At 42.9% G+C, this 18389-nt stretch overlaps 1 protein-coding gene across 4 annotated transcripts in view; it reads left to right on the top strand.

Moving 5' to 3' along the window:
- Positions 1-18389, top strand: part of BCL11B (BAF chromatin remodeling complex subunit BCL11B) — a 91056-nt gene that overhangs the window by 27611 nt on the left and 45056 nt on the right. For 2 of the 4 annotated variants that reach the window (XM_041476331.1, XM_041476332.1), the window contains exon 3: positions 14641-14856. The exons of the other annotated variants lie outside the window; for them this stretch is intronic. In XM_041476331.1, coding sequence (XP_041332265.1) covers positions 14641-14856 — 216 coding nt within the window. The remainder of the gene's footprint in view (positions 1-14640; positions 14857-18389) is intronic. 4 annotated transcript variants of the gene reach the window in all.

Genomic DNA, 18389 nt, shown 5'->3' with positions numbered 1-18389 from the left:
AGCATGCTCCCCCATCCCCAAACTCCTTGGCAAAGATTAAACAAAAATGAAATCACAGGCCAGGCATCGGGGAAGGCGGTGGTGTCTCCCATCCCCTCTCACAGCCTGCACTGGTTGGTGAGGATGGATGGAGGATGGGAGGCTCCATGCCACTTCCTGGAGCCTCAACAGCATTGCCACTGTGGGCACAGTGCCAGGAGAGGCACAGGCCTCTCCCTCATAAATGAAGGATCTAAGAAAATTTACTTGTGAACATGTGATAGGGCCCTTCCCTGTGTGGGTAGGCATGAACCCCAGAGCTGGGTGGCTCAGGTGAGACCTTGTCTGAGTTTGGCTGGGTTGGGACACATTTTGTGCCCTCACCTCCCTTCTGGGTGTTGGTTCCAAGAGGAGCTGGCACTCCTCTGTTCTGTATCCCTGCAACTGGGTGCTGAGGAAGAGGAGGAGGCAGGGGGGCAGCTGGGGGTGGGGAGGGGAAAAGAGAAAAGATCTGTGACAAAATCATGCGACACCCACGTAAATATTGTTTGTATGAATTGGGTCCTTCATCTTTTGTTAGCAGCAGCTTGTTAATTAACAGCAGATTAGTGCTGCTTTCTTCTGACACATGAATATATTTTGGGCTAGGAAATACTTGTACTCCATAAAACTGTGTGACTGAACAATTCAGAAAGTACCAGCGGAGCGCCGTAATGGATTCCCTTTTCATCCCCTCCCCCCTTCCTCCTCCTCCTCCTCCTGCTCTAAATGCAAGCAGATTTCTGCAGTCTAGTGCAGAAGAGACATGTTAAACACAGCTAAATAAATCATGTTTACTCTTGGCGTTCTTGGTAGTGAAAAATCTGTTGGCTGTTTTTACTTCCTTATTTCTCAGCATTTGCTTCCTACCTGTTTTTGAGCCTGTGCCCAGAAATAGTAGTTTTGTCAAACGAGTGGATTATGCCAACCAGCAGTTCCCTCTGCCAAGGAAGCTGCTGGATCGCAAAACCCGGTGACTTCTTTCTTGGAGTGACACTGAGATTCCCACTCTTCCTCCCCCCCACTCCCCATTAGAATATATAATAAAAGTATTAAAATCTGGAGAAGGAGAAAATCTAACCAGATCCTGGCAGTTAAGAGCCCAGATTAAGGAAAGTTGAACTTCTGTTCCAGAAGCCCTTCTTTAAGCTGTTTGTGGAGGTGAAAGTGCTGGAGATAGTAATAATAGGAACCAGACATTTTCCCTTTTCTATTATAATTCCAAGTCCCATTCCCCCCCATAAATGGGAGTGGGTTTTCTTTCAAAGTTTTTTTTTTTTTTTTTTTTTTTTTTTTTTTTTTTTTTTTTTTTCCCTTCTCTCTACAGAGAGCTTTACAGCTGGGAAGGAGAAGTAACTAAGCCTTTATTTAACAAAATTGGCTCTGCTGTTGTAGGCAAAGAGTGAACTCTGGTTTTTGGTCTGAATTCTGCCCCTGACCCTGCATTCTTGGATGACCCTATAAACCTCCTGCTTGAGTGAGGGGTTGAGCTTCCTTTGCAAGATGGGGTAAATGCAAATGTGACAAAGCAATGCACAGTGCAGGTATATATCTATATCTATCTACCTATATAAAACAAATATATTATGTAGTGTGGCACATTTGCTGTTGTCAACAGAGCTGTGTAGAGTGGAGAGGAGTGTAGCTCAAAAGATAAATGAGTCCATTTTCACAGAATCCTGGGTGTTAAGTGTTCTTCTTTGACCCCAGGTGGCAACTTTTTAGCCTTCCTCATGGCTGTTATCCCAGATGTCAGTGATCCCAGATGTGACTGTAACATGGATTATGAGCCTGGTGGACTCTCCCTGTTTAGTTTTAAAATTAGAAAAAAGATCCTTTTTCCCATCAGAGCTTTGCATGTATTTACTCTTTGATCACATTGGAAGGGCCTTATCCTGTCTCCAGAGAAGCTTTAGTTCTGCTTTCAGTGGTAACAGGGATCTGGCCCGTGCTGAATATTAGCATTTTAATGGCTTACTTAAAACCCTATTGCTGGTACACTCACAGGGCTCCCGGCACGAGGAAGAGTCCAGATCTGGGGTTTTGCAAAGCGATGTTGCAGGCTGCAATGTCTCCTGAAAGAGAGGAGCAGGGACGGCCCATTTGTCATAGATTATTAGTATTGTCAATAATAACATGTCTACAGAAGCCAAATTAATTCCTTCTTCCACTTAGTACTAAGTCCAAGAAATGCCAGATCAGTTTCAGAACAGGGGAAAAAATAAACAGAATCAAAGTTTGTATGTTATGATCCCTCTGAATTTCTGGTGGGAATACTCTGTGATAGAAATGATATTTCCATAGAGGCACTGGCTGCCAGTTTGCTTAATTACATTAAATAGTGGTGTAAACCTCTGCAGAACATAAACCTCTGTTACAGCCAGTCATTAGAATATTGAATCATAAGGAATAATGATACCAGTGCTAACGGGTTACAACAATCTTTATTATATTAGCAATTGAAGTGTTATTTAAAAAATAAGGTTTGTTGTAGCGGTTTAGGTGTGCATGCATATTTTCTCTGATCACCTATTAAGAGACTGAAGACTGGATTTGAATTTATTACAGGCAAATAAAGGGCTTGCTTCGAGGAAGAACTACTAGATCGCTGCTTATGATTTTACAATTTGATTCCACTTGTCCTTAAGGAAGGTTCATAATGCTTACTGTGGAAATACCATCTACATCTAGAAAATTAGGGTTAAAAGGATGACTTTGTTGAAACTAATTACAAGCTGGTTCAGTTTTTTAGTTGGTGACATTTTAGAGATTTTGCTCGTAATGCAGGAGGTTACAGAATGATTTGGTTAGACTGTGATATAAAGCAATAAGAAGTCATTGGAGAATATTGACATTTTCATCAGAAACAAAACAAGCCTAGTCAGCTTAATTTTAATGATGTGATAGGCATGAATTTAATATTGCTTCCTCATCCTAACTGTGGATTTTTGAAGGAATTCTCTTGCCTCACCTTGCTTGTACAGTATGTCTGGTTTTTTTTATCTCTTTGCTTTTTTTTTGTGGATACACTTTCCTAGGTAAGTGTATTCAGCTTCTGTTTCAAGCAGACTTGATAACAAAAAGCCTTTTTGTCTTATGCTTTTACATTTTGGAGAAAGATGCAATTCTGTACAAATAATGGGTAAATAGAGAGTTACGGGGAAATCTGGTCCTGAAAATAAATACCTCAGAAAAATTCTTTATGTAGAATGGTTCTTGGTTTCTTGTACTTTGCTCTTAGTTTTGTGTCAGAGTGAAAGGATTACAGGATTATACTGCACTTGTGTTTTACCTCTCCTGGTGCAGGGTTCAGTTATCCTGTCTAATTAGTGCTTGTGACTGGCCAAATTCTGTTTGGATCCAAGTCTTTGGGTAAAACTTCATTGTTCTGTTTAGCAGAGGGATTGGGCACAAGTTTCCAGCATGCTTCCTCGTGCAAATGAAACGCTGGTTCACTATTTCTTTTTTTTTGGCTTACATGATAGTCTGAACTAAGTTCCTGGTTGCTGGTTTATTTATCTGTTTTCTTTCATTATTTAAAAGCTGGTTAATTTCCTAGCCTTTTTTTCCATTCAGAGAACATTATTTGCTTAGTTGTGCTGGTGTCCAGTGAATTGAAGACTGAATCTTTAGATCCTCAGTGTTGTTCTTATTTGGTGGATTGTTTTACCATCTCCAGATTATTGCTCTGCTTATTTAATTTGACAGATTCAGTTATCAGACTTGGGTCTACTCGTACACACATAGCTGGAGTAGTTTTCACCTGAGAGATCCAAAACTCAACGGGAACCCTCATTTTAAAAATCTCTGCTGCTCCCTCCCTCCCTACCCAGTCACTCACTCTGTTTTGCTTTTTCAAGTTTGCTTGGTGTTAGTGAATTTCTTTTCTAAGTGTCCTCCATGCACAAGGAAAAATTTGAAAATCATGAATGTGCCTGTTAATGCCCCTCCCTTCCCCCACGTATTTCAAAGTTATATTACTTTAAGTCTGGTGTATGCATTCGCACTAGGCAGGTAGACTATTTTTCACATTGAAATTCAGCACTTACAGTGTCTACACTTACGTTGCTTTTGGCAAGGTGTGAGCCAAAAAACCAGAAGCTGTGATTCTCCCCCAAAGCTAATTGTTTCTGTATATTAAGTTTGTCCATCTGTGCTGTGCAGGGACATGGCATCACCTGATGGCTCTCCTTTGCATTTCCAGCAGTGAAGCAGTTAACATTGCTGCTGCTTAATATATTGCTGTTACAGAGTCTTTTTAGTTTCCAGGACATTTAACTAAATCAGGTGGATGTCATTAGCCGATTTTCACAGATGGGGAGACTGAGGCACAGAGGGGCAGAGTGACTTCATCTGCTTCTTTTTCCCCACCAAGTTCCCTCCCATTCCAGGAATTGATTTTGCTGCCAAACAGCTGAAGAGCTGCTAAAGCCTCATTTTGCCTAATTCCTCCAAGTTTTTAAAATTGTTGTTATTTTTTATCGTGAGGGATAAGGAAAAAAACTAGGGACAAAATTTAAAACTACTAGTAGAAGGCAAACTTCAGAGCGAGGCAGATATACTTACCCAAGCAGCAGATGCTGCTGTTCTCTTTTCCAGAGGCCATATTCACCCTGAGGATACATGTTTGCAATGCAGCATCTGCCAGTGTGTGTGGGACTCGGCTCCGAAAGGCCAAGGCAGAGAAGTCCACTGGTGTTAATGGCTCCTGCTTTTTTGTGGCTCTTCCCTGGCCACTTCAATTCCTTCATTTTAACCTCTTGACCATTCTCTTGTGGTCAAGCCCTCTGATTATTTGTAGTGGTGTTTCTTGCTCTAGCTGCATATATATATATATTATTTTGCCCTTTGGAAGCAGCTTTTTCCATCCACTGAGTTACTTTATTAATTTCTGGGCCTGTTAAATTGCTACAGTTGTCTGTTGGGGTAGTTATATATTTTAATTACATCAGAAATATTTGCTGGTAGATAGAAATATTCATGATATAATCAGGTCTAAAATTTTTAGTACCCACAAGGATTTTTACAACCACTGAAAACTCCCCAGGACTTAATTACGAGAGTTGGGGAAAAAATTGGGAAAATTGATGAACTGTTTATTTTCTACCCTTCATGCCTTTTGGGGGAAAAAAACAAACAAACAAACAAAAAAAAAAAAAACCAAAAAACCCAAAAACCACAAGCCTCCACGAATCAGGGTAATTATTATTATTTGTTAGTTTATTGTGGTAGCTTCTGGACATTGCAGCTCAGATCAGGCCACCTTTGTGTTAGACACTTGACATTCCCAGAGTGAGAGCTGGGCTCTGCTGGAGAGCGTGTTGGGGGCTGAACAAACCAGAGTGTCAGTGGGAAGGTCAGAAGGGAAGCTGAGTTCCAGGAGAGAATGTATCATAGCCTGTGTGGCTCATCCCCTGGGGTGTGCACCCCAGCCTTCTTCCCAGCCCAGTGGTCTGCAAGACCACTCTCCTGAGATGAGGAATTTCCTGGTTTCCTGTGTTATATTTCTAGCACATCTATTGATATGTCATATTTACTCATGCCTTATGATGTTTTTAGGCCAAATCCTGCCCTGTTTTCCCTTGCTCTTACACCCAGTTGCTCTCATCACAAAGGGATATGGTCCTCCTGGGGCAAAGGCTTGTGTTGGTGGGGTGGGCACAGGACACAGCAGGAGGAGATCATGAATGCAGCCTTGGGGTAGGCGAGAGTCCTTTTTCTTGTGTGTTTAATTGGGGGTGAGCCAAGATGTTTCAGCTTTTCTCTTTTCATGTTCATAGCACATACAAGGGGTGAGGAACAAGTTTAGATGAGCATCAGGTGGGAGGAGGGTACAGGTGGTCCTGCAGGAGGCCCTGTGGAGACCTGGCTCGGGGGATGCTGCCACATGCTACTTGGATACCTCTGGGGACCACCCACCCTGGCCCCTGAGTGGGGTCACTAACAATCCCCACCCCTGTTTTCTAAAAGAGGGGGTTTGGCAAAACAGTTCTGCAGGCACAGAGTGGGCTAATTCCGTGAATTCACATGGTCTCAAGGTAAGTAAAATCCTTCCAGACCTGTCCTTGGTGTCCAAGCCTCCAAAACATCATATGCAAATACATGGATGACATAATGTGGATTTTTACACAGTGAGACGAATTGCATGCTCTTTAGATATGTTGGGATATTTATTAACCACATGGGGTGTTCCAAACTCAGTTTATTTATCTTCGTAAAGTACTTCCAGATCTTTGCGTGGAAGGCACTAGAGAAATGAAAAGATTATTATTATTATTATTGTTATTATTGTTGTTGTTATTATTATTACAGCATCTAACTACTGACAGGCAACCACAGCTGCATGCTCAATTCAAACCACTTAAATTTAGGGGCTGATTTTTACAATATGGACTCTTAATGCTTTTCCCCATTGCCTCCATATGCAGAAATGTGTGTTCACCTGCCCTGCAGAAGTATCATTATTCTCCAGAAATATGTAAATGGGGTACTTTTAAAGAAAGAATGAAAATATGGAATAAATATTAAGTATTCACATTTGCATGGTAGAATTTAATGGCCATTTAAGAAGCGCTTCAAAGCAACCAACTGTAGGAGCTGGTAGTTGCTCCTCTGTCATTAAAACAGAAAATGCACTGATTAAAACAAAGCCAAGGAATCTTGTAGACAAAGGATAACATTTTTGGTGTTCAGAGGTCTGACACGAGCTACAAAGAGCCCAGGAAATGGAGATCTGAGTTTCACAGTCGAGCGTTTTAATCAGTTCGGTTGTGCACAGCCGCTGCCGCGTGTGAGTTATGTAATATCACACTTCACCCGCCCACACGCACTCAGAGACAACAGACATCTTCGAAAGGTCTTGGCATTATTCAGAGCAAAGACTCCCAGCAATACCTCGGCATGGTGTTTAACCTTATCTTTACTTGTATTTAGGCTTTTTTTTTTCCTCTCCTTCCTTTCTTTTTTTTTTTTTTTTCCTACCGTTCTTTTCTGTGATGCATCAATAGTGAATAATTTTGTATTTCCAAAAATGAAGCAAATTTAGGGGGAAAAATCCCATTAGCTACATAATGTGTTTTCATGACAACTTTGAAGGTTCTTATCATGGCCATTTTTTGCATTTTCTAGCATTGTCCTCATGCTTCTACTGTTATTATTTTAAGTGTAGTTGGGTCTTTACATTCTGAAAACAACAATTAATTGTGAAATGGTACCTAGCCTATGCTTTCTTTAGATTTTTAAATAAGAAATAATTAACCAGAGTTTTTAAAGGTCTGCAGAAAAGGCAAACAGGCCTGTGAAACCCCAGGATCTAATAACAAAAAGGTGAGTTGGTTTTCCAGTGTCCTAACACTTTGAAGATATCCTTACTCTGGCTTTTGAGTAAGAGAAAGAGCTCGACCACATTTCATTCTGGTATAATATAGCCCTGAAGTTAACTGTTTTTCAAAGAAAAACAACAAAAAAAAATTAGCTGGCTGCTAATTAGATGTATTTTAACTGCAAAGTCATTTTAGCAGCTAATATTGTTACTATATGCTTCAGTGTGAATCCTTAGTGAAGCTATTAAACTGTGAGAGCCTGAACTTATCAGACATTTTATAATGTGACTGAATTTTTGTATCCTTGTTCAGAAATCTGTGGGGAGTGGAGAACCTTTCTGGCTCAGACATAGAAAACACATTTTTTACCAACTGATTACCAGGGTGGGCACCTGAGACCTCCTTGCATCCTCCTTTTCAGTTTTTTTCTTGCTTTCTTTTCCCTGGCAATAATATTTCTTGTTTCTGTTGCACTCCCTCCTCTCCCAGACAGCAGTCAAGCCCTGCAGCGTGCCCTTTATCCAAGGAAGGGGATTTAACCGCAGGGACTGGTCTTGGTGATTTCAGGATACTTTTCACTCCTGCCTGTTGTGTACAACAAGTTGGCGATTCTCAGTAGCCAGGAGGCTCTCAGCATCAGGCAGAGTCCTGCTTTTGAAAAGCAATAGCCCACAGCAGAGGGTGGCCTTAGCCATCATTTTCCTATCGGTTTCTGACCCAGGATTCTGACTTTGCAATTGCTGGGTTGTGTTTCTCAGGGTTTGGGTATTTCCCCCCATCTTATTGCACTGGTTGATTTTATTCTCCTTTGCACTGTAAAACAAAGTGACTGATACGATATCCAAACTGATGAAAAAGAAGGTGATTTTTCCCCTCTTTATTTGCTCAGATTTGAATTAGGTTATCTGCCTATCTTGTTTATGAAATTTTGTGCTGTCTTTTCTGCACAGACTGTGACTCCCAAATCTTCCACAGCTCCATTTCCATATTCCTGCGTGCTTGTTCTTTGTTAATCACTTGGCAAGCGCTTATTTGAATATTAAAAATTTCTTTAATCATCAAAGGCAGGAGCACAGCTTCATGAATATTCATATTTTTTCCCTCCTCAGACTGGATTCTAGTTCATTACCCTGCAGTAAAGCCAAACAGTCATCAATCGCGCTCATTACAGCCGCTGGCGTTTTGATTGGCTGCCTGCTGCTGGTAGCCCGCGTCCCCCATCCTCCCGCTCTCCTCCATGAGCTGTCGTGTACCTGCCAACAACAACAACAAAAAAAAATATATCAACAATGCAAGAATAAAATTTCTCCGGTTGAAAAACAACTTTGCAAACTTGTCAAGCAGTCCTCATCACTTTTTTTTTTTTTTTTTTTGGTTTTACACCAAAAATCAAAAAAAAAAAAAAAATTAGAAGGGAGAAACTTGAGCTTTAGAAATGAATATTTGTCAAGAGAGTTGACGTAAGTTTCATTTGCATAATGACTTTGTACTTCTGCATTAATAAAATTTGCATATGAAGCCATGTTAATTACTCCTGATCATGCTTTTTGCATTCATGCATAGTAATTTTCTCCGACTTGTGAGAATTAATGTCTTGGCATGGGGGGAGGAAGGGGGGGAGTTGGGGTACTGTCAAATTTCTGTGCCAGTGCCCCTCACTCACACTCTTTCTCCTCCTTGCTCACCACGTCTCGTTCTTGATCTATGGCTCATTTATGCATTATCATTCGAAATTCTTGGGAGAAATAAATTTATCAATTCAAAGGGAATCCTGGTCTGCCAAAATGAAAAAATCCCTGAGCAAAATACAACAAGAAATCTCTTTTCTGCTCTCCTTCTTCTCTACCTGGTGCAACTCTTGCATTTCCAGCTTGAGCAAAGTTTCAGTGAGCATCACAATCATTGTGGGGAAACCTCTCCCAAAGTGCTGTGTGTATGCTGGGGGGCAGGTGAAGGCTGGCGTGCAGGTGTGTCTGGCTGAGTGCTGGACTCTGGGTGTGAGTGTGTACAGTTGTGCGTCTGCACACACCAGGGAGTCGTTCTGCCTTTCCTGGGGGATGCTGTGTGTATCTGCCCCTCGCAGGGGGCATTGCTCTGCTGGTTGCTGTTGGAAGTGTTTGCGCTTGTGTGTATTTGGAAGTGTGTCTCTGTGTGCGTACGTGTGTGTGCTTGTGTGTATTTGCTTCCCAACCCTCTTGGTGTCTGCAAAAAGAGACGTGGCAGAGAGACAATACTATCAGGTGGGAACAGTCCACAGGAGAGGGTGTGATGCACGTAAGGCAACTTGTTTTAGAAAAAGCTTGGAAAAAAATCTGTTGGAGAGATTAGTCTATCATTTTTGGAAACCTGCTGCAATGGTTCATGTAAAACTCCCCTCAAAACATCTGCAGTATTTTCCCTGAACATGACGGGCACAGGGCAGGGATGATGCTTCAGCCTGCACTCCAAATTTGTAGTTGTACAGTGTTTGAACAGATGTTTTTCTTTTTATTGAAAGAGAATTTTTTAATAATGGAACTGAGCTTTATTCTCTAACCAGCTATTGATTGGATTTTCTGTCACCAGACAGGCACAGAGAAACACATAGAAAAACTTGGTTCGTGCCCTGCTAAGCAGCTCACACGTCTGCCTGTGCACGTGCCTGTCTGCCTGTACACGGATACACACCCAGGCACCCACACAGCCAAGCACATTCCCCCTGGGACACACCAGCTACATGTGGCTGCAGTTACATGTGACATGAGATCTCTTAATTTAAGACTGCTTCCCCTGGTCTAAGCCATGATGAGGTGGGATATTTTGAATACTGCTTTGGCTCCTTTGTATTTTGCTCAGGGACTTTTCTGCAGATGTGCAGAGGAGCGTGGTGTTTTACATACACCGTATCATATGGCCAGTCATGTCTAGGCTCTGGGAGAGGGGTAACAAAAGGGTGCAATTTATGCCTTGATTGTGGCTTTTGTCAGGTTCATCTAGTCTTTTCCATTTTCCATCTGGGGTCATGTCCAATTTACCTTATCAATTTACCTTATTTTCTTCTTTGCAAGTTTAAAAATAGCGGAGAGAAAAAGAAAATTACTCTTAGTGATGCACTGGAGTCAACATCACCTGTGAGCTACTGCCATGTACAGGTTCTGAGGAAATGCTGAGCCTGTTTAATGCACGAGAACAAAATCTTCCTTTACCATCAGCAATGCAGATGTTTTATTTACATGGTGACAGTCCCTGTGCGTGTTTCACACTCATGCTATGTGCAAAACTCTCCGTGCAGAATGAATGCAGAATATATAATTGAGATCTGCAGTGCAGGTGAGTGATTTCCCAGTGCTGACCCAAGAGGAAAATCGAGCCTCACACATCGTGTCAGGGATGTCCGAGCAACACAGTGCTGCATGTGTGTGCCTGCTCTCCCCAGCCAGATGGGATATTTGCCTCTAAGATTGCACTGCAGTTCTTGTGGTTTGCTTTCTCTTTACTGCTGATTGTGGCTGTGCCCTTTGTGGCAGTCAGGGGCTCACAGGTGTGTTTTCTCTTTGAAAATGTGATGTGGTCGATTGGATGTAGAATTCCAGAGATCAGCTCCACTCCCTTGCCTCTTGCTGTGTGGGCTGAGCAAAAAACTCTCTGCACCACCTTAAGATTCTATCTATCTATCTGTCTATCTATCTATCTATCTATCTATCTATCATCTATCTATCTAATCTGTCTCTCTAGCTTTCTTTTTATCTTTGTTCATTATGTGTTTGTCCGCCACCTGTAGCAGTTAAGTTGAAGAGCCTCCATCTTCATTTTCAGCTTTAAATAGACCCTTTGTGGAATAAAAAATACACCTAGGATCCCACAGAGAGGAGCTGAAGAGATGAAATGGGAATATGTTCCTAGCAAATACAAGCTGAGTGTTTTTGAACACAACTGTTTTTTTTTTTTTTATAGCTATGAAGAGGTATCATGTAACTAACGCCTCCTTTTCTCCTAGCCTTTTCTTGAGGCCACTGGATATGATTCCATCTTCATGATTTTCCACTTGATCTGATTCTGTAGGACTGTCCTGATTAGTAACAAAGAAGTAAACCTTAAAGTGGCAGTAAAGGGGAGGAGGAATCACCTGATTTGACTTTGCTTGTAGGGACAGACTTAAGTCTCCTGGTCTAGCAACTGCACAATATTTGTCTCTTAGTGCTGGGCTTGGGAGTGCTGGTGGTAATCCCTGATCATCTGCCAGAGTGTCTCTTGGTCCACTCTTCTTCTCCCTTACCAATCCATTCTTTTGTGATACCAGGTTAGCAATTTTTAGATTTCCTCAAATTTACATCTGTCCTGGACAACATCAAATCATAGAATCATAGAATGGTTTGGGTTGGAACAGATGCCCCTGCCATGGTCAGGGACACTTCAAACACTCATCCAACCTGGTCTTGAGCACAGTTCTCTGGGCAACTTGTTCCAGTCTCTCACCACCCTCACAGTAAAGAATTTCTTTCTTAAACCTAATCTACACCTATCTCTGTCAGTTTAATTCCATTGTCCCTTGTCCTATAATCACATATCCTGTAAAAAGTCCCCTACCAGCTCCCTTGTCAGCCCCCTTCAGGTGCTGGAAGGCTGCTATAAGGTTTCCAGGATGAGGACAAAAAAACCCCAAACTTCTTAGTGACAGTTTCAGTTTCATCCATTCACTGGCATCTGCTTCATACAGTTCTTCTGGTAAAATTTGGGTCCCTTGTTAAAACTGCTTGCTGTTTTGCCCCCAGTAGCACTGTTGGGAGGCTCCTACAGGATCCCTTTGACCAGATGGTGAGAAATCTCCTATTCGAGACCTTTATTCCCTTTCCACACTAGAGATGTGCCGAGTAAGATCTGGGAGGGCCTTCTTTGGTGAGAGCTTTTTGCATCTTCTTGCTCACCTTAGGGCTGTGCAAAATGCATTAAATTCATTGCCAATGCTTGTATAGGACACACCAGGGTTAGAGAGGAGGCTGTTACTCTCAGGGTAGTGTTGTGTGCCACAGCCCATGGACCTCCACATTAAAGCCCCTTGCAGTGGAGTCAGATGATGCATTTTCTGGACTTCATGTAGTTTCTCTGTGTGATTATCTCCTTCAAAACCCATATCATGATATATAGAGGGCCAAGTGACTGCAAGACCTGCGCCCTTAGTCATGAACTAAACCACAGATACGTCTCAGTGTAACTTGAGATTTAGCTGCCCTGTGGTTCTACTTTAAATTCCCATTTCAAGCTGATGAATTTCCAAGCAAGGACAAGTGCTCAGGCAGCTCAACACAGCCTAGCAATTTTTATTGTATTAGGAATATAAGATACAATTGTTAAGTCATTGGAGGGAATCTGTACTATTCTTTCCTTACTCCATGAAAAAAGCAAACATTATTCATATCTGTTACAGTGGCAGTAGAGTGGTGCCTACACACATAGAATCTGTGTCCAACATCAGTTTCCACATGCACAGCACACTGTCTTGCCAGAAATGAAGTGTAGGTAGGAGCTGAATAGCAGTTATCATACTTGCTGGTATAGTACTTTCAGAGAGATCAAAGAGTTACAAAAGTCAAATAGAGCTCCAAAATAAAAAAAAAAAAAGTAATTCCTTGTCCCACAAGCCACAGAGATGGCTTCTATTTAAAACTGGTCCTCACAAAACAGCACAAATTTTATCCTCGATGCTTGAAGCTCAAGTATTTACACAGGGAATTTAGACTCTTCACTTGTGGTTTTGGCAAAAGCTTCACACAAATGTTTTGCACTGGTGGTCTCTTAGCCATTTAAGATAAACGTCAAAATCAAATGCAGTCCTTGCAGACTGGAGCGCTGGATGCTGTGCCAAGGATGAAGTATCCCCATTTGCCTCACATGTGTAGCTGTCAGATCAACATGCAGGCCTGGTTTCTGAATAGGGACTCTCAAGGTAGAGAGACTCCCTTGGAAAATGTTGCATGTTTAGGGTCAGAAGGAGCATGGATAAATATTATTCCTTGCTGCCACAGTGTAGGTTCCTTCAGGAAATATTTTTTCTAGTGTTGGAGGGAACACAGATAAATATTTCTGCTTGCTGACATGGTATTTGCATCTATCTGCAAGGTGCACACTCATGCACAGCCAGAGATGCCACCATTTAGAACAAAAGCATTTTCCAGAAGGTACCCCACAATTAGCACACATATTTCCTGATCTAAATACAGGGGGAAACTGTGGTTCCTGATCTACCACTGTGCGGTAACTGTTGGCAAATGCCAACTTTTTAATGGCGACTTAATCCACCGCATTTGTTCATGTAGAAACTGGCCTTGATTAGTAGCTACCCTTTAAGTTAATAACTAAGTGGCAGGAATAGTTTGAAATGGAGGGGTTGGGATTCCCAATGGATGGAAAGTGGTGCCATTCACTCAGCTTCCCTTAAAAGTCTGCTAATTTGTGCCAGCCAAAAACATGACTCCTACATGATTCTGTGTGTGTGTGTCTGTATTTGTGCAGGTGTATGTCGATATTTAAGACTTGTATCTTAGTTTCTCAAAGCCGCAGAGTTCAGTTTGGACTATTGCCAGGAGGAGCAAGCATTTCCAGTGGAGCAGGAGAAAACTCTTAAATACAGCTTTTAAATGGCAGGTGATTCCTAGAGGGGTTAAAAATAAATAATAAGGTTGTAGGTTACAATATCATCTTTTAGCTACCAGGAAAAAGGTTGCTCCCTTCCTCGCAGGCTCAGTAGGGAATCAGCCTGCATAATCGGGGCATGCAAAATGCACAACTGGCCGCAGCTCAAGCGGGAAGGCAGCACATGGCCGCCAAGGCTTCCTTCTGGGAGCTCGGCTCCTGGCACCTCACTGAAGCCATTTGAGCTCTAAGTCACTGCACTTTGTCCGGGCTGGTGTGTGGAGCCCACTTCAGCAGTGGCTCGGCAGAAAGCCTGCCCAGTTTTGTGTCGGCTCAGTGCATTAACACAGCCATAAAACAATTATCCCCCTTTTGATTTGGTCCCTGAGCAAGCGCTGGTGGCGACGTCCGCCGCCTCTGGCTCTGCTCTGTGCCAGGGCTGGCCATCCCCCACCTTCACCCCGCTCCATGCCCACACGGGCCCTCAGCCTGGGTTCGCAGGTCCTCCAGGAATCTTCTTATTCTTCCCCCACCCAGCGTGAGCCCGCCGGCCTCAGCCGGACCCAGAGAGGGGTTCAGACCAAGCGTGTTGAGCGTTAGGCAGCCAGCCCCCACTTCGCTTGTTTGATGCCTCCTCTGTCCCTTCAAACTTAGATCCGACTGACAGTTTTTTCTATTGTTTTTTCTCCAGGGCCGTCCAGGCCTGCAAACCTGCCGGGGGCTCCCATAGCTGCCTCCTCCCACCCTCACACATCCGTGATCACGTCACCTCTCCGCGCACTGGCCTCCCTCCCGCCCTGCCTTAGCCTGCCCTGCTGTGGTGCACGTGCAGTCTCAGTTGGCGGGACTCAGACTGAGATTCAGACTGAGACGTCAGGCACATTTGGATGTCATTGTCAGTTGTCAGGTAATAGAAATACTTTTTTTTTTTGTTGCTATCTGAAGGTCAGTAGTGCTGCCAAGTGATGTCGTCTTTGCTGTGGGAGAGCTGCCTTTGCTGGGTCGCGTGGGGAAGGCAGAGAAAATGCCCTAACCTGCCCTCCCCACCACTTCCCTTCCTCCTTCCCTCTCCACCCTGGAAGAGGATGGGGAGTGGGAAAGGGCATGCGACTCCCTCCATTTCCTCATCCCTCCCCTCCTGCCTGCCCACCCTCAGTTGTCAGCTCCTGCGGCCACTGCTGGGCCGTTTGTGCCATGTTGTGAACAAATGTCTGAGACTCCTTGCAGAATGTGATACCCCAGTATCAAGATTTCATCTCTCTAGGCTGTTTATTTTAAGCTTAATTGGATAGCATTTAACATCTGAAGTATTTTTATTTCCTTCTTTTTGCCCTTCCTCCTCAGTCATTCATATTAAAGGCTCTCCTCCGCATCCATGTGCACGCAGGATGTATGTGCTTCATGCTGTTTTCTCCCTTGCTTTGAGAAAATGCTCCTTGGTAACTCACCATGCATCCCTGGCCTCTTACCCCATCAGTTTTTCTTTTCCTTTATTCCTTTTGGATGCCTGACTTTTATCACCATGAGGAGTGGAAAGTGAAAATGAAGGCACACCAAGCTAGCCAAAGAGAGCACGGACATATTGTCACCAGACCCCATCATTTCAGACCCAGTGATCTCTTTGAAATCAGTGGGTGTTTCTGAGCATGGATCAGTTGCAAGACTCAGTCTGTGATGAACTCTGGGCTGGTGAGGTGAAAATGGGGAGGGTTTAAAAGAAAATACAGATGTGGCAAAATCCACAAATGTTTATGGACTCTCACTGTGGTGGGCCAAATCCCACAGCCCTCATTCATGATAATGTGCACGTAGTTTTAATAAGGAGTTCCCTAAATGTTTCTGGATAAGTAAAGCATGAGGACCATAGGATTCAGAGAGACAGCAATGACTGTCAGGAGTAAAGCCTTTAGGAAATGGCTCCTCATTTCTCCCCTGAAGCTGGCAAAACTTTGTTGTGCTAGCTTTTTTCTTCCACAAGCACTGGTACCACTTGGCTATACAGTATGCTGTATCTCATGAGAATGTTCCTGTACATCTCTCATTGATATAAAAAAGTGAGATATAAAGTTTTGCAAGAAATTCAAATTTGTATCTTGGAAACCCTGGGTCTTGAAAGATAAAATATTCTCAGGAGGAGGCTAAGAGCACTTTGCAGGGTGCTGTGCAGGTCCTGGGTGAAGCTCAGGGCACACAGAGAAGGCTCCCTTGCTGCCTGGAAGATGCTCAGCCTGCACCCATCTGCTTGCACTGGTGCACAGGCTCTGGGTTTGTAGCAATGTGCTGTGTGGTGAGGTGCCATCAGTAAATCCAGGATCTGGTTACATTTTCTATCCAAGCTGCTGCATGCAGTATGACAGAGGATGCTGTTTTAATGAAATTCTGCTTCATCAGCCTCGGCAGACTGTCCAACCGGCCTGAGATGGATGTCGAGACAGGCTCTTGCAAATGGTGAACGTTGGATCAGAAAGCTTCCCTGACTTCTTTCCTCCCAGAAACCAGTAAACCAAACTGAAACTGGTCTCATGTTTTGCTGTCTTCTCGTCTTCACTGGTGTAGTATGCATGCACGTGCCTTTGGGAGGCGCACAGTTGTAACGCTGCACTGGATACCCCAGTTCCCTCTTGCTTCTGATGCCAGCAGCTAGTGGGAATGGAAGCAAGTACACCTAAAAATAGAAAAGGAAGGAAGGAATAACTTATTAAAGAATGTGGTGAAGGTGAGGCTTTTGTACTTTGTGTACTTGGAGTTCTCACTTTGGAGTTGTGTGCTGTGAGTCTTTGGCATTGCCTGTTTGCTGGGAGAGCGATGCCAGCTCTGTAGAGAGGGAGACCTGTTATCATGGCTTCCTGTAATTACTGCCGCAGTCTGCGACACTTACAGAATAGGTTTTATCAAAGTGCATGCTACATGTTTATGACAGTAGTTGGTCAAGGTCTGCTTGAAAGAAACATTTTCTTCCCTTGAAAAAGGAGATTATGTCTACTTAACCCTTTCTTAGCTCCCACAGTATTCACTGTATGTGAGCCTAGGCAAGGATTGTGGGCTCTTTCTGTCACCCAAAATGTTTTGTGAAAATGATAGAAAAGTGAGTTCTTTGTGTTGATTAATAATCTAGTGACAATCCCTGCATTGTGCCTTTTTTTTTAAATATAGACATTTACAACAGTCACTTGCTCCAGCTTTAGAGATCAGCTTGTCTCTCTGACTTGATTAGCCTTTTATTCTGTCAGCCCTGTTCTTGCTTCTGAGGAATTGGTTACTTCTTTGAACAAAAGCCATCAGCAGTTCCCGCCTCCCCTCATCCTTCATAATTTCTTACCTTTCCTGTTTCTCAGCATTTATTTAATTCAGGACCTGGAGATTTTCCATGCAGTTCTCAAGCAGACTGTGACTCTGATGGCTTGAAGTTGCAGGTACTCCAAAATCTTTACTGGGCACTCACAAACTGGGCCCTTAAGAGTCCCTCACAGCAGTTTGTGCTGGAGAATCCAAATGTCTGGCTGCTGGTGGGATTTGGGGTACACATGTGTGACAACTGTATTTGGAAATCTCCGACCTAGATAAGAGTGATTGTCTGGGATGCTGAGCAGTGTTCAGTCATGCACAGAGGAAGTCGTGCTGCCTCATCCAGAGTTGTGAGTGATCTTTAGATGCTGCTGATAGTTTCAATCACTGCAAATGGTGCTGCAAGGTCTGCTTGGATGTCCACTGTGCTGCTCAGCCAGTGCTGATCGTGGTCCTCTCTGTCTTTGTTCAATTCTTCGTGTTCAAGGCACCCCAGGAAATGAGGAATTTTCAAGTAAAGGTCCATGTTTTTTCATGTGATTTAAAAAAAATCTCTACCACTGGTTCGATCTCTCAGTCTATTTATTTATTTATATATTTTGCCCCAGAAGCTTTTGTCAGTTGAATTGGGTTCTCCCGATCAAATGGTTTTAGTGCCTATTTAATTAGAAGTTGGAATACAGTAATGAAATTCACAGGGTTATGTGGCTTGGATCTAAAATATAGATGGGCAAAGCATTCCTTTTGCTTTACCCCTTGCCAGATTAGGGTACTTTTTTTGAGGCTGCTTTTTATTTCATTTCAATGAATTGCAACTGCTCAGAGTAACGGTAAAACACACACAGGTTTTTTTTTTTGCATAACAGAGACACGCAAATGATTGTTGAGAGACATAATTATGTAAAGAAAAGTATATGTCTGTGTGCATGCACACATACACTGCAATGCTTTTTGTGAGGCTATTTTTTCACAATATGTCTTCATAAGGCTCTTTTTATGATGCTGATTTATTAATATTGTACATTAAGTCTTAAATTGTCAAAGCTGCCTAAGAGATTTGGATGCCCATTTCCCATTAAAGTTAACGAGAAATGAGCATTGAAAATCTCAGCACAGAAGTGCATGGCACTTTACAGTGTGTTCTCCAAAGAAAAA

Source organism: Pyrgilauda ruficollis, unplaced genomic scaffold, assembly GCF_017590135.1.
Source record: "Pyrgilauda ruficollis isolate IOZ18807 unplaced genomic scaffold, ASM1759013v1 scaffold38, whole genome shotgun sequence".
In the NCBI taxonomy this organism is placed as follows: domain Eukaryota; kingdom Metazoa; phylum Chordata; class Aves; order Passeriformes; family Passeridae; genus Pyrgilauda; species Pyrgilauda ruficollis.
Note: the sequence above shows the minus strand (reverse complement) of the source record. Positions and strands in the feature narration are given on the sequence as shown.